General features: G+C 31.5%; 1 protein-coding gene across 4 annotated transcripts in view; it reads right to left on the bottom strand.

The window, feature by feature from the left end:
* The window catches only part of LOC108910846 (hemicentin-2), a 110964-nt gene that overhangs the window by 85221 nt on the left and 12343 nt on the right, over positions 1-13400 (bottom strand). The window contains exons 2-3 of one of the 4 annotated variants that reach the window (XM_018715591.1): positions 4854-4964; positions 4013-4403 (exon numbers count right to left, since the gene is read on the bottom strand). In XM_018715591.1, coding sequence (XP_018571107.1) covers positions 4013-4079 — 67 coding nt within the window. In that variant the 5' untranslated portion in view covers positions 4080-4403; positions 4854-4964. The other 3 variants (XM_018715590.1, XM_018715593.1, XM_018715592.1) reach the window with 3 other exon arrangements.

Here is a 13400-nt window from a genome sequence, read left to right as displayed (position 1 = left end):
AATTAAATTTGATTTAATTGATTTAATTGAGGTTGATGTCTGTAATTATAGTAATTTAAACTTTCTATGTCTGACCGAAACTCATGCAAAAGTTGCTTCTATTCATACTAAGCATATTAGTGGTTTTAAATTGTCTGGTTTCTATTGTAGAAGTGTTTATGACAAGGGCGGCGTTGCTATTTATACTAAAACTAATATTAATGTAAAAACAATTAATCTTGATAAATTCTGTAAGGATAAACATTCAGAAATATGTGCTGTGTCTTGGAAAGTAAACACCATGCACACAATTGTTTTCAGATCTCCTAGTGCACTTAAATTTATTTTTTGAAAATATTTTTAACGTGTTGGATTTTATATTTGTGCCTAATGCTAATATAATTTTAACCGGGGATTTTAATTTGGATTCGTCTGAGACTTGTCGGAATATAAATGTTTTTAGAAATTTGTGTCACGTTTTATCTGGTTTCGATTTGGTTCCGATGGTATGGTGGCCAATTCGGGTTACACACTCCAGCTCAACCATAATTGACCATGTTTTCACAAATATGATACGGAATAGTCTTACAGCTGTAGTTGACAATGATGTATCTGACCATAGAACTGTGCTGTTTCAGATTGATTACGGGCGGGATGAGGAGCCTTTTCAGGCTTCTCACTTTCGGAGAAGCTTTAATAATATCGAAGAGTTTCGATTAGATCTATTGAGAGAGCAGTGGGCTGTGGTATACAATACTTCTGATATAAATGTTGCATATGAAGGTTTTCATAATACTTTTTTATATCACTTCAATAAAAGTTTTCCTCGGCGGAAATTTTATAAGAAAAGTCATAAGTGGTGGGTAAATGACGCTGTAAGAACATCCAGTGTTAAACTGAAAGACTTGCATATTTTCAGAGCTTTGTATCCCGAGTTGAACCCCTTTTATAAAATCGCAAGAAAAGCACATGCTGAATTAGTTGGTAGAACAAAAAAGGAATTCTATCAAAGTAAAATTGTAAATTCTGATAACCCAACCCGTACCGCTTGGAGAGTAATCTCAGAACTGTCCAATAAGTCTAACATTGTTAAAAATATAAGTATAAAATTAGATAATGGAGAATTGTGTACTGATCCACTGTCTGTAGCTTCAATTTTCAATGATTATTTTATAGATGCTCCCCTTAAGTTGATTGAGAATATTCCATTGGCTAATTACCCCATTTTTAGCCAAAATCAAATGTACCCCTCTTTTTTTATTCAACCGTATTTGTCTGACGAGTTGTTGATTTTATTAGGAAATAAATTAAAAAATAAAAATTCATCGGGACCGGATGATGATCCGGTTTTCATCATAAAAAAAGTTCTGACAGCTATTGTAAAACCTCTTTGTTATTTAATTAATTTCTCCTTTCAGACTGGGTCATTTCCAGACTATCTGAAAATTAGAAAGGTTGTACCTGTTATTAAAAAACACGATTGTCATAATGTGGGAAATTATAGGCCAGTGTCCGTCCCTTCATGTTTTTCCAAAATATTCGAATATTGTTTTCACGATAGATTAGTAAAATTTCTCAACAAATATGATATTGTTACAGATAAACAATGTGTTCTGTGCGGGTAAATCAACCACAACCGCTTTACATTCGTTTTGTGAAAGGGTTATTGAGCTTATGGAGTCAGGTGAGTGCCCTGTTGGGATTTTCTGTGATCTCAGCAGGGTATTCGACTGTGTGAATCATGAAAAATTATTACAAAGGCTAGATGGCTATAGTATACGGGGGGTGGCCTATGAATGGATCTCTTCATTTCTCAAAAATCGAACACAATATGTAAGTATTTCTTGTTCCTCAGTTGGTACTGTTCAAAGAATAAATTCAGGATACAGGGAAGTGGGTATGGGTGTGCCACAGGGCTCGATATTGGGACCAGTATTATTTGTGTTGTACATGAGTGAACTTGATACCTTAATATCCGCTGCATTCCCAGTTATGTACGCTGACGATATGTCGCTAATTGTATCTGATAAAACTGATGATGCACTGGCACTCAAATGCAACTCGGTCCTAAATAAAGTTAGCAATTGGTGCGGCTCTCACTCATTATATTTTAATCCCTCAAAAACATCTTATATTAGATTTCATAATTATCAGAAAAAATGTTCTAAACTAAATGTTCAGATATACAACTCTCCATTGTCTGATACTATAACAACTGTCAATTTTCTAGGTTTCACATTGGACGAGTGCCTAAATTGGAAAGAGCACTGCACCAGCCTAATAGCAAAATTAAATTCTCTGTGTTACTTGTTTAGAAACTTGAAATCAGTTCTGACAAAGCATCAGCTTATGAATTTGTATCATGCTCAAGTTGATTCCCACTTGAGATACGGTGTATGTTTTTGGGGGGATACTACCCTATCACCTGGTGTATTTATTGCCCAGAAACGGGTATTGAGATGTATTGCGGGTATTCCAAGTTATCACACGTGCAAAGCTTTGTTTAGGGAATTTGGTGTGTTAACTCTTACAGGATTATTAATTTTTGAACTGTGCATATATATTTTTAAAAATCGAGCAACATTCAAAATGAATAGGGACATTCACTCAATTAATACGTGTCAAAATGGTGACTTCCGGATGCCCCTATATAAATTTAATATATCACGAAATTCTCCTAACTATCTTGGTTTGAAGCTTTTCAATCATCTACCAGAAGAACTAAAGCGAATCCAGTTTTTTTTAAAGTTTTAAATATAAATTAAAGTTATTTTTAGTGGACAGATGTATTTATTCTGTAGATGAATTTCTGTCATCTTAGGTTAAGTAATATTGACTATTCCTATATATGTGTACACATGTCTTAAAGGAAAATAAATGCATTATTATTATTAGTGTATGGCAACAAAGTTTCAATGCGTAAAAAAAACAAAAATTCCAGATACACTATAATCGTAGAAAAAAAATAAAAACGATTGTTTCAATTTGATTGTTGAGGCGTTTACTGCAATAGTGGCCTAACTTAAAAAATAGCATTTGTGAATAATTAAGGTTTAAAATATAGTGATATTTGTAATGGTTCTTGTAGTGAGAAGCAATTTAATACATTTATTTTAAATTTGGGAAAAGGTTCACCACGTTCATTGGTAATCACCATACCATATAATTTTACATTATAAAACACCGAACATTACCAAAAAAACATAGGCCACTTGTGCAGGTTATTATATAATTTCAAGAATATTAGGTCAATTATAAACAAAAACTATGAAACTATACTAATAACTTTTATTGAAAAATCAATAGGAAATATTCGTTCTGTGACTATATAATGTAACTGTATAAATATATGTATATTAAACATAATAAGTTATTCTTCTTATCTCCATTAAGAGAATTCTACAGGATCGTATTGTCCATTGGGATCATCATCTGTATTTATGGGTGTATTTTGTTTTACTCGTAGATCAATATAAAACTTGTGAAAAATTGGAGGTACATAGGGTAACAAGTCAGTAAGGTTATTGTACTTTAAACTATCAATCTCTTTCCCGAAATCTGTATTTCCACATTTAGGCCACTATTGCAGTAAGCGCCTCAATTGTTTTTATTATCATCATATGGGTGATAAATTGAAGAGGGACCAACTGCGACTATTTGGCTTGACAATGAAATTTTTTTTTAATTCCCAAAACTTCCTCTAAGATTAAAAATACTCTGAATTATTAAATATTTATAGTTTTTTACCATATATATGGTCAAGCATTCATGCAACAAACTATTGACTTTTGTCAATTTCTTGTCATGCTATGACTCCAAATAATGAATGTTAATAATACAAAAAATTATTAATATTGTATGAATTTGACTAGTGGCTGTTTGGAGTATCATTTTTCGAATTGTACAAAATAAAAAAGTCTCAACGAGAGGGTTAAGTGCTTTAAACATTAAAACTTTGATTTTTTTGAAAAATCACTAATATACAATGCTAAGCCAATTAAAAATATTGCAATAATACTGAATATACTCTTACCTGTGAAAAGTTCTGGAAAAAGCAGCATCCATAACGTATATATCAGGAGCCGTGAAGAACTTTCCATTTTAATGTCTCACTTAAACACTACACGATAATATTAAGTAGGAGCAATAGAAACAGACATCTTATTATTTTTCCACTTTCATTGCATATTTGTACTAATTTATAGCCAATTCAAAGAATATTGTGGTTTGTTTCTACTTATCTGTTAAATTTACATAAACAGATAACTTATCATTATATTTTTTGTCTTCTGTTGATTCATGTAACATATTTATCTTCATGTAACCTTGCCAATGGACTCCTCAGATATTTGATCGAATAAACTTGTATTAGTTGCATCAATTTAAGTAGATCCATATCCAGGTTTTTAAGAAAATTGCTGTTTCTGAAACAAAATATTGTACATGAATATAATTAATATACAGTAAATAAAGTTATGAATTGTAATTGTTAGTCTAGTGTATAATGTAAAGCAACAAAAAAAATCACTCGTTACTTCTGACTGGAGCATACTCTAAAAGTAAATATAAAATATGTGGGTACAATACTACATTCGACAAAATATACCATACCCAAATATGCAATGAATAAAGTTAGGGAAACAACAAACAAAAAGTTGATCATCCTATACATACATATACTTAATTGCATGTCCATGTAGTTTTCGGATAGAATGCAACCGTGCCTATTATTGTATAAGATTAGTTGTTAGATAGTAATCGTATTTCAAGATTTACCACAAAAAACATCGTTATTTTACTTCAAAACGTTTTTAAACAGAAGCCACAGAATTTTGACATTTCAACAGTTTCCCAACCCACATAACCCTACTTACATATTAGCGCTTGTTCTTCTTTGGATAATATTTGAACTACTGACAACTTCACAGTCTAATAGTATAGATTTTACAATTGTAATGTAACTATGATACAACTACTGTGTCCAGCTGAAATTATAAACACATTATGCATTTAATTAATTAAAACATTGTAAAATTAGTCAGAAATCAGTAGGGTTGGTCATTTAGTCATCGATTATTTAAATATCGCTATGAACCATCAAATATAAAAATATAAATATTTATTTAGTTGGTTTAACAGCTTTACAAATTTATAAATTTTCAGAATAGGTTTAATAAAACTGAAAAAGGCATGGTATAGGTATTCTACTAAGTATCGTATTTACTTGAATCACATTTGTAGTCGTAACCCACCCAATTTTGAATAAAATGTACCTCTGAGTATTTATATGTAGAAAAATAAAATATAATTAAGAATTTACTGCATTATAATTCATTTTGAATTAAACAACAAAATTATGTACGAGTAGAACAAGTAGGTAGCATTTCCACACACTATTAGGTAGGTATTTAATTTTCACATGTTTTGAACAATTTATTACGCAATCCAATACTTATTTTAATCTAAATTACTACAACAGTTAAATTTTGAGTTTTTTATACATAAATGGCCATAAATAAATTGTCTTTATATAAAGATCGTAAAACCCATTTTGAGGCGAACGACTAAAACAATCAGTTGCGGTATTTTATTAACCTAGGAACTTTAGTAAATATCGCAACTGATTGTTCTCATTTTGACCCAACATTGGTACTATATGTTTCTAAACCAAGGGTCGGCAACTGGCGGACCGCGGTCCAGGTCCGGACCGCGGAAGGTAAAATACTGGACCGCCAAAAATTTTTTGAAAGTATAAAGTACTCAAATAAATTATTTAAAAAATGTTTTTTACATTTAAGTGCCAATCTTATAATTTTTGCTAGTATTTTACAAATGTGTGAGTGTTTTGAGTTCTTAATGGTTAGTAAGTAGATTAAATTTGAGTCCAAATTAAATAAGAAATAAGAAATATGAATTTTTTTCTGGACCTCGTTAAAAATTTTCAAAAGTATCAGGACCCCACCTAAAATTACTTGCCCCTGTTCTAAACAATCAACAAATAGATACTTATATTAGGAAATGATACGTCGATGTCAAAATGGCGTTGGTGCGTAAGACCTTACTTAAAGCAAAAATAAACAGCAAACTTGAATTTAGTTAATACCACGACCAAGACGAATTTAAATAATGTTTAATTGATCTTATTTCGAGCCATATTTGCACTATATCTTTGAACCAAACAAAATTCACTAAAAAATTGTTGAAAAGTTAGGGCCAGTCCCATTCTTATCGTTTTTTTTTACGAATTTATTGTCATCAATAAATTGACGATAACTTTACGTATTAAAGCTGTTTTACATTGACAATTTATTGATGAATAAATTGACGATGTTCTTCATGAATTAATTCACGAATTTATTGGTAAACAGTGTGGTTTTACACTGCTACAGACTTTGTCAAGTTTTTTGACGTATGAATCAGTTCTACCAATGAATCAAAGAAGCAAATAAATTTCAAAAATGTCACCTTTCCACTCATAATTGTAGTGATACAACAGCGGTACCGTTCTGACACATATTATATAAATATTAGTTTTTGTAAGTAACAAATCAGTAAAAACAATGCAAAACTAGTACGACGCCACACAATTATTTACATATTCCAATAACATAACCTCATTACTGATCTGAGGCTGGAAATCTGTTGGGTTGGTACTTCCGAACTTCACGAAGAAATTGACGAAAATTAGAACATGCTCTAATTCGTCAAGAACTTGATGAAGTTATTTGACAGCTGATTTCGTGCATTACACTTGTCCAATTTCTTGATGAAGCGACGTCATCAATTAATTGATCAATAAATTGTCAATGTAAAACAGCTTTTATAAGTAACAATTAATTCAAGGTGAAAAAACTGATCAACTGCTTTGATTAAAACAGTTAAGACAGACATCAGAGGAAGCTGTATAATTTTCAGGTTTCACGTGACGTGAAAAATTGAGCCTATGCTTTTATATACATTTAAATATGTAGTACATACATAGCTGCACGCCACCCTCTTTATAATAGTTATCACAAGTAATACCACCATATTCTTCACTGTTTCGCACAAATTTTAAACTCATGAGTCTCGTAGGGCCAAACAAAATGAATGTACATTTACTAACAAATAGTTAGAAATATTGTATGATATAAAATCATCAAATTATATAGAAAAAAAGATGAATGAAATTCGCATTTTTAGAACGTCATGTGAACTCATATGTGATACGTATATGATGTAGCAATATTATATTTAGGAGGCAGAAGTTAATTAAAGGCACAACAGTATACAAGGTGGTCACTTTTAAGGTGTACAATATACACTATTAGTATCTCCTGAACCCGAACTAGAAGATTTACAGGGCTGCTGGTTCAATAAAAAAAAGTTGCATGTTTTCATGCCATTTCGCTTTATTAAAAGAAACTGGAGATCAGTTACACCGTTCTTTCTTCTTCTTTATTATTGATATTTATGAAAATCAGTAGGTACCTACCTATGTATACATAAGGGGAATGTTAAAACATCGCCCAGGTCTACTAGATCCTTATATTTTCATAACCAACATTTTTTTATTGACGCCATATAGAATTTTTGAATATTATATGACGCTTTAAATTTCAAGTTCAAGGTGTATAATACTTGGCTGAAGAGATTTTATTAAAAGGCAAAAAAACAAATTTATGATATGATCATAGTGGCCATGAAAAAAAACAAACAAAAAATTTCCAAATTAAAATGCATCAATTCAACTAGACATTATCTGTGACTGTGATTAGCGGTAAAATAAGGGGCAATTGTGGCTAATGGACACATCTGATATGTTTTCGAAATTCAGGTCGAGATGTTTGAATAGCCAAGCGTGTATTTGAAATTTTGAGTTTTCAAGTAGCTGCATTCTATATCACAGTCTAATGATTGTATTCTAACATTAAGTCAAAATATATATATCTACTAGTAAATATGACTTATGTGTAGTTTTTATATAGTTACTTTCAGTAAGGCAATTGGTCATTTTTGCATTTTAGTCCTGACGGTATGTGTTTCAAAAAGCCATATTTGGGTGAATCGTATATCCACGGAGATTTTTGGCTTTTTGGCTTTCAAATATCACTAGAAATGAAAATTTTTCTATGCGCATAAAAAAAACGTGGGCTTAACTTTTGGCGGCACAATATGTTAAAAAAATTCGAAAAATGTCATATTTTTCTTCCTATTTAATTATGTATCTTTTCAAGAGTTGATTTTAGGCGAAAATGGAAGAGGAAAAAAATGTTTGTAATTAAATTTTTTACAATACATGACTAGTTACAAATCGAATGAATCATGATTATTATGGTAAAAATCGAAAAAATCACAAAAATGGGGTTAAAAAACAATACTTTTTAGGGAATTTTTTTGGTGTATTTAAATTGGGTGTAGGACCTTTATACTTGGCTCAAGAAAACTTCATGTTATGTAGAATCATCACACCAAATTTCATCAAAATCGGTTCGATAGATTTTGCATAATAATTTTGCAATCCAGATTTTGAAAAAAAAATTGCAAATTTTCAAAATTTTGCACAGCAAAAACCAAGGCCCTTAGATACTTGAAAATTTAATCACATATAGAAGGGCTCTCAAGCTTTCAAACTTTTTTTGAAAAATTCGAATCCGTCAATTAGGAGAGCTCTGGCGCTTGTTTAAACATTGGTCGAATTTTTGTACTTATAAACAATTAGAACTTTGTGAATATTCAATCAAATCAAATTTTTTAAAGCAGGTTTTAAAAGTTCTTGGAAAGACGCTTCTTTAAAAAAAAACAGATCGATTGATCAATTAGTTACGTAGTTATAGCCGTCATTTACACTAAATGTACTGGGACATCCGGGCTAATTTTTCGAAAAATACCTTTGGTATTCCGAGTACTTACCAGGTCTAAGATTACAATACTTTTCTTCATTGGCAACCTACTTTAAAACGTGTTTAAAGTTATTTATGCAAGCGAGAAATTCAATAAAATCGTACGGGTGGTGGTGGTGGGGGAAGCAGAGAGCGCGGCCGCTTCGGCCTGCTCGAAATTGAATCGGCTATAACTACGTAACTAATTGATCAATCGATCTGTTTTTTTTTTAAAGAAGCGTCTTTCCAAGAACTTTTAAAACCTGCTTTAAAAAATTTGATTTGATTGAATATTCACAAAGTTCTAATTGTTTATAAGTACAAAAATTCGACCAATGTTTAAACAAGCGCCAGAGCTCTCCTAATTGACGGATTCGAATTTTTCAAAAAAAGTTTGAAAGCTTGAGAGCCCTTCTATATGTGATTAAATTTTCAAGTATCTAAGGGCCTTGGTTTTTGCTGTGCAAAATTTTGAAAATTTGCAAATTTTTTTTCAAAATCTGGATTGCAAAATTATTATGCAAAATCTATCGAACCGATTTTGATGAAATTTGGTGTGATAATTCTACATAACATGAAGTTTTTTTGAGCCAAGTATAAAGGTCCTATACCCAATTTAAATACCCCAAAAAAATTCCCTAAAAAGTATTGTTTTTTAACCCCATTTTTGCGATTTTTTCGATTTTTACCATAATAATCATGATTCATTCGATTTGTAACTAGACATGTTTTGTAAAAAATTTTATTGCAAACATTTTTTTCCTCTTCCATTTTCGCCTAAAATCAACTCTTGAAAAGATACATAATTAAATAGGAAGAAAAATATGACATTTTTCGAATTTTTTTAACATATTGTGCCGCCAAAAGTTAAGCCCGCGTTTTTTTATGCGCATAGAAAAATTTTCATTTCTAATGATATTTGAAAGCCAAAAAGCCAAAAATCTCCGTGGATATACGATTCACCCAAACCAAAACAGATACCGCCTAGTCTATTTAAAATCATGTTTACAACTAGTTTTTTGACTGAAAAATAAAAAAATAAGTTCTAAATTTGATTTCCTTTAATTAAATTGAATAAATTAATATGGTTAATCGTCCTTGCTATTTAATTTAAATAAGATTTTTTTACTTGACAGAAGAAATAATTTGAGATAAGTGTACCTATCTGTCGTAATTCAAAAACTAGAAAATAATCATGATTTCTTTAAGTTGTAATGAATTCCTAAGGAAAAATCTCATTTCTTCATACTAAAAATAGTGTCTAGATCCAGCTAATCCATTTTGCTTCGAAGCTTCTCGTATACGCGCTACTGGAGATTTTCCTAAAAAAAAATAATGCTCCATTCAGGTAGGTACTGTTAACGTTAAATGAATGAAAAATGTTTCTTGGCGTTTTTTAATAGTAGCAGCCGTTTAGGAGATATTTGGGCTTGTTTTTACGTTTTATTGAATTTTGCTTATCCGTTTATTTGATGAAAACCTCATAGTTTTAACCAGCGACGTGCTACTAAAACGTCAGCCAACGTTTCCCAAGAAAATAATACGCCACTGGGGGTTTTTGGTACAAATAATTTTATTTCTATATATCGAATATCAAAACTAAATAATAAAATAACATTAGCGAATACGTCGGGTAAGTAATTAAGTAACGAGTCCTACAACAATTAACAAAGTCCTTCCGCATCGATACACTTTTGACATCTTCTAATCTATTTATATAGAGAAACTTATCATGACATGATTTTCCCTGAGATTATAATTTGCCTCTATTCTTTGCCACTATTCGTCTCGTGTTCATAAGCCCAACAAGGACGGCAGTTTCAGAAATAAATAAAGCTAGTTAATTTTTGCTGATGGATTTTAAACAAACATGAATAGGTGGACTAAATTTGCGTATTATTGTCGCCAAATAAGTAAATTATCTCCTGATCAATTGCTACCTACTATTAAAAAGTATCAAGAATATTTTTTCATTCATTTAACGACCGAATTTAACATTATTTCTACAAAAAACGGCCAGTGGCGTAATTATTACTAATTTTTCCCTTTCGGAGGTTACAAACCATTATCCCCCTATTTACAAAAAAAATATTTAAATATTTATAACAATGGAATTAATAAATATCATTATTTATCATTACGTACTCTTATTGAGGTATTTGGGTGGAAAATTATCAAATCGCTTTTATATAAACTCTCTTAACTGTGGCCAATGTCAAGGATTAAAAGGACCCTCTTGTCCAACTGATAAATACCAAACATTTTTCTTTATTCATCATATTCATAAATAAGATTTAAAATTTTTATTCTCTTCCTTCAACTCAATTAACTAAGGAATGATTGTGATTTAGGAACATTGTTATTTTAGTTTAAACTCGCACGGTCTATGGGAAATACATCTGTTTTGCGGCCAGTTATGTAAGTGAAACCAGATGTTTAAAATATTATAAATTAGTTTTTTTATTACTTAGTTTATTATATTTAATACACAGGGTGTAACTTTAGTGGGGGTCATATTTATACATAGGCTTCCTTTGACCTTTAGAAACACGTATCAATGGTTTATTTTTTCAAATTCCGTCATAAAAACTTTATTTTTTTTGTAACCTTTTTTTAATAATTTTTGTACCCCGCTGCTGGAAAAGCTAACCTCAAATAAAGGCCCAATTTAGTCGTAGCACAAGCACAATTCCACCACTCGCCCCGAGTTCGTTTGTTGAGTTCTGGTTGGTTTATAAAAAAGTATTAGTCCTAACTCAGCCGTAACTTAACCTTAATCTTAGCCCTAAAAAGTTAAATGTACAGAATGTAATATATCGGTTTATAAAAATCTTAGCCTTGCCCTAGTTCTATACATTACATTTTGTACATTTAAATTTTTAGGACTAAGATTAAGATTAAGTTAAGGCTAAATTAGGACTAATACTTTTTTATAAACCAACCATTCGGCATACAAACAGTATTTAACAAATAACCTAGAAAAAAAATGAAAGAAGTAATCAATAATGATAAATGAAATACACAAAAATAAATAGTCTGTTTACTCACATAATTTTTATAACACTTCTCTGAATTTGTTCCCGTCCAATATTAGCAAATTGGCGTTCAAAGCTCGCATAATCCCTTAAATGTGTAATCTGCCACTTTAACTATGTGGACCTCAGGATACGGAGTTTGTTTAGAATTTAATAAAGAATTGTTTTCCGATTAACTTGTATGGTCGACACTGGACAAGAAATAAAATGACTAACTAAACCTTGCAGGTCTCTCAGTTCTTACAAACCACCACAGTATACCACCTTCGTCGTCGTTTCCCTCTGAATAATGGTCACTAATTAGACAACAGACCTGCATCATCGTAACCTGTTGATGACTTCCAGCGTTGAAAAACATTCAAATTCACAGTTAGATGTACTGTTTGTAAATGCGGAACAACAACTGACCCCCTTCCCCTTCACTTCGTCACAGATGACTCACCCTATCTCCTTTTACATGCACTGTAGATTGTCTAATATTCGTGTATTTGTAATACATGAATATCAGTGGCGGCCCGTGGGTTTAACCACAGGGGGACGCGTTTTGATGAGAGAACGTATATGAGAGGAGGTGCGGGGGGTGAGATGAAAAATTTTGAGGAATTTCAAAGTCATTGTGTTTTTCAAGTACATAGGTACACCAAAATGAATGCTGTCAGTGTGTAGATACAGTACTTAGATAAAATACAAGTAAAATTCCAACGTGTGGGGCTGAAGTGGATGATCGATCAACCAACCCAGCTGGGATATATGTAGATTTAGAGATGAAAAATATTTATAAAAAGATTCTTGGGAATTTTTACAGAGGTGGCACTGCCTCAATTATTTATTATTTACTATTTTAATAACATCAATTTATATTGTTTAATGCACTCACCTATTTTTTAAAATTAAAATCCATTCTCCTGCTTTTGTCCGCACTGAACTTCTGTGTCACCTTTTCGTTAAAGTCTGGAATATTTTTAACCATACAGTTCTCAATGGACAACATTCCTAACGCACTTAGACGATCTTCACACATAGTATTTCTCAAAAAAGTTTTAATCAGATTTAGTTTTGAAAAACACCGTTCTGGTTCTGCTGTTGTCATTGGTATCGTCACTAATATTTGTAAAGCTTGAGTAATTTCCTTAAAAACTGGCCTACTTTTGCACTCTTTCTGTACCTGAACTAAATTCAACACTGGCGTTGGACGTCCGTTATTTTTCAATTCGACTTTTTCCTCTAAACTTAAATTACTAATAAACAAGTTTTTTTATTTCACGAACCCTCATTTTAAACTTAAACTTATAAAATATAATGTCTTAAAAAGCGCCAAACCAAAAACAAAACACGTATAACTACACTGCAGTGATACGGGATACTGTCACATTGAGTCCCAAAATAAAGCGCACGAGCCTATCGCCGCCTACCCCTCCACGTGCCAATTTGTCCAATCATATGTAAAAATATGCTTTCACGGTGGACTACGATTTCACCGTCCGCGATGGACTGGGGATTGCGCGCGCGGTCAGACATAACTCTT

The sequence above is a fragment of the Anoplophora glabripennis genome, unplaced genomic scaffold (genome assembly GCF_000390285.2).
Source record: "Anoplophora glabripennis isolate ALB-LARVAE unplaced genomic scaffold, Agla_2.0 scaffold483, whole genome shotgun sequence".
In the NCBI taxonomy this organism is placed as follows: domain Eukaryota; kingdom Metazoa; phylum Arthropoda; class Insecta; order Coleoptera; family Cerambycidae; genus Anoplophora; species Anoplophora glabripennis.
Note: the sequence above shows the minus strand (reverse complement) of the source record. Positions and strands in the feature narration are given on the sequence as shown.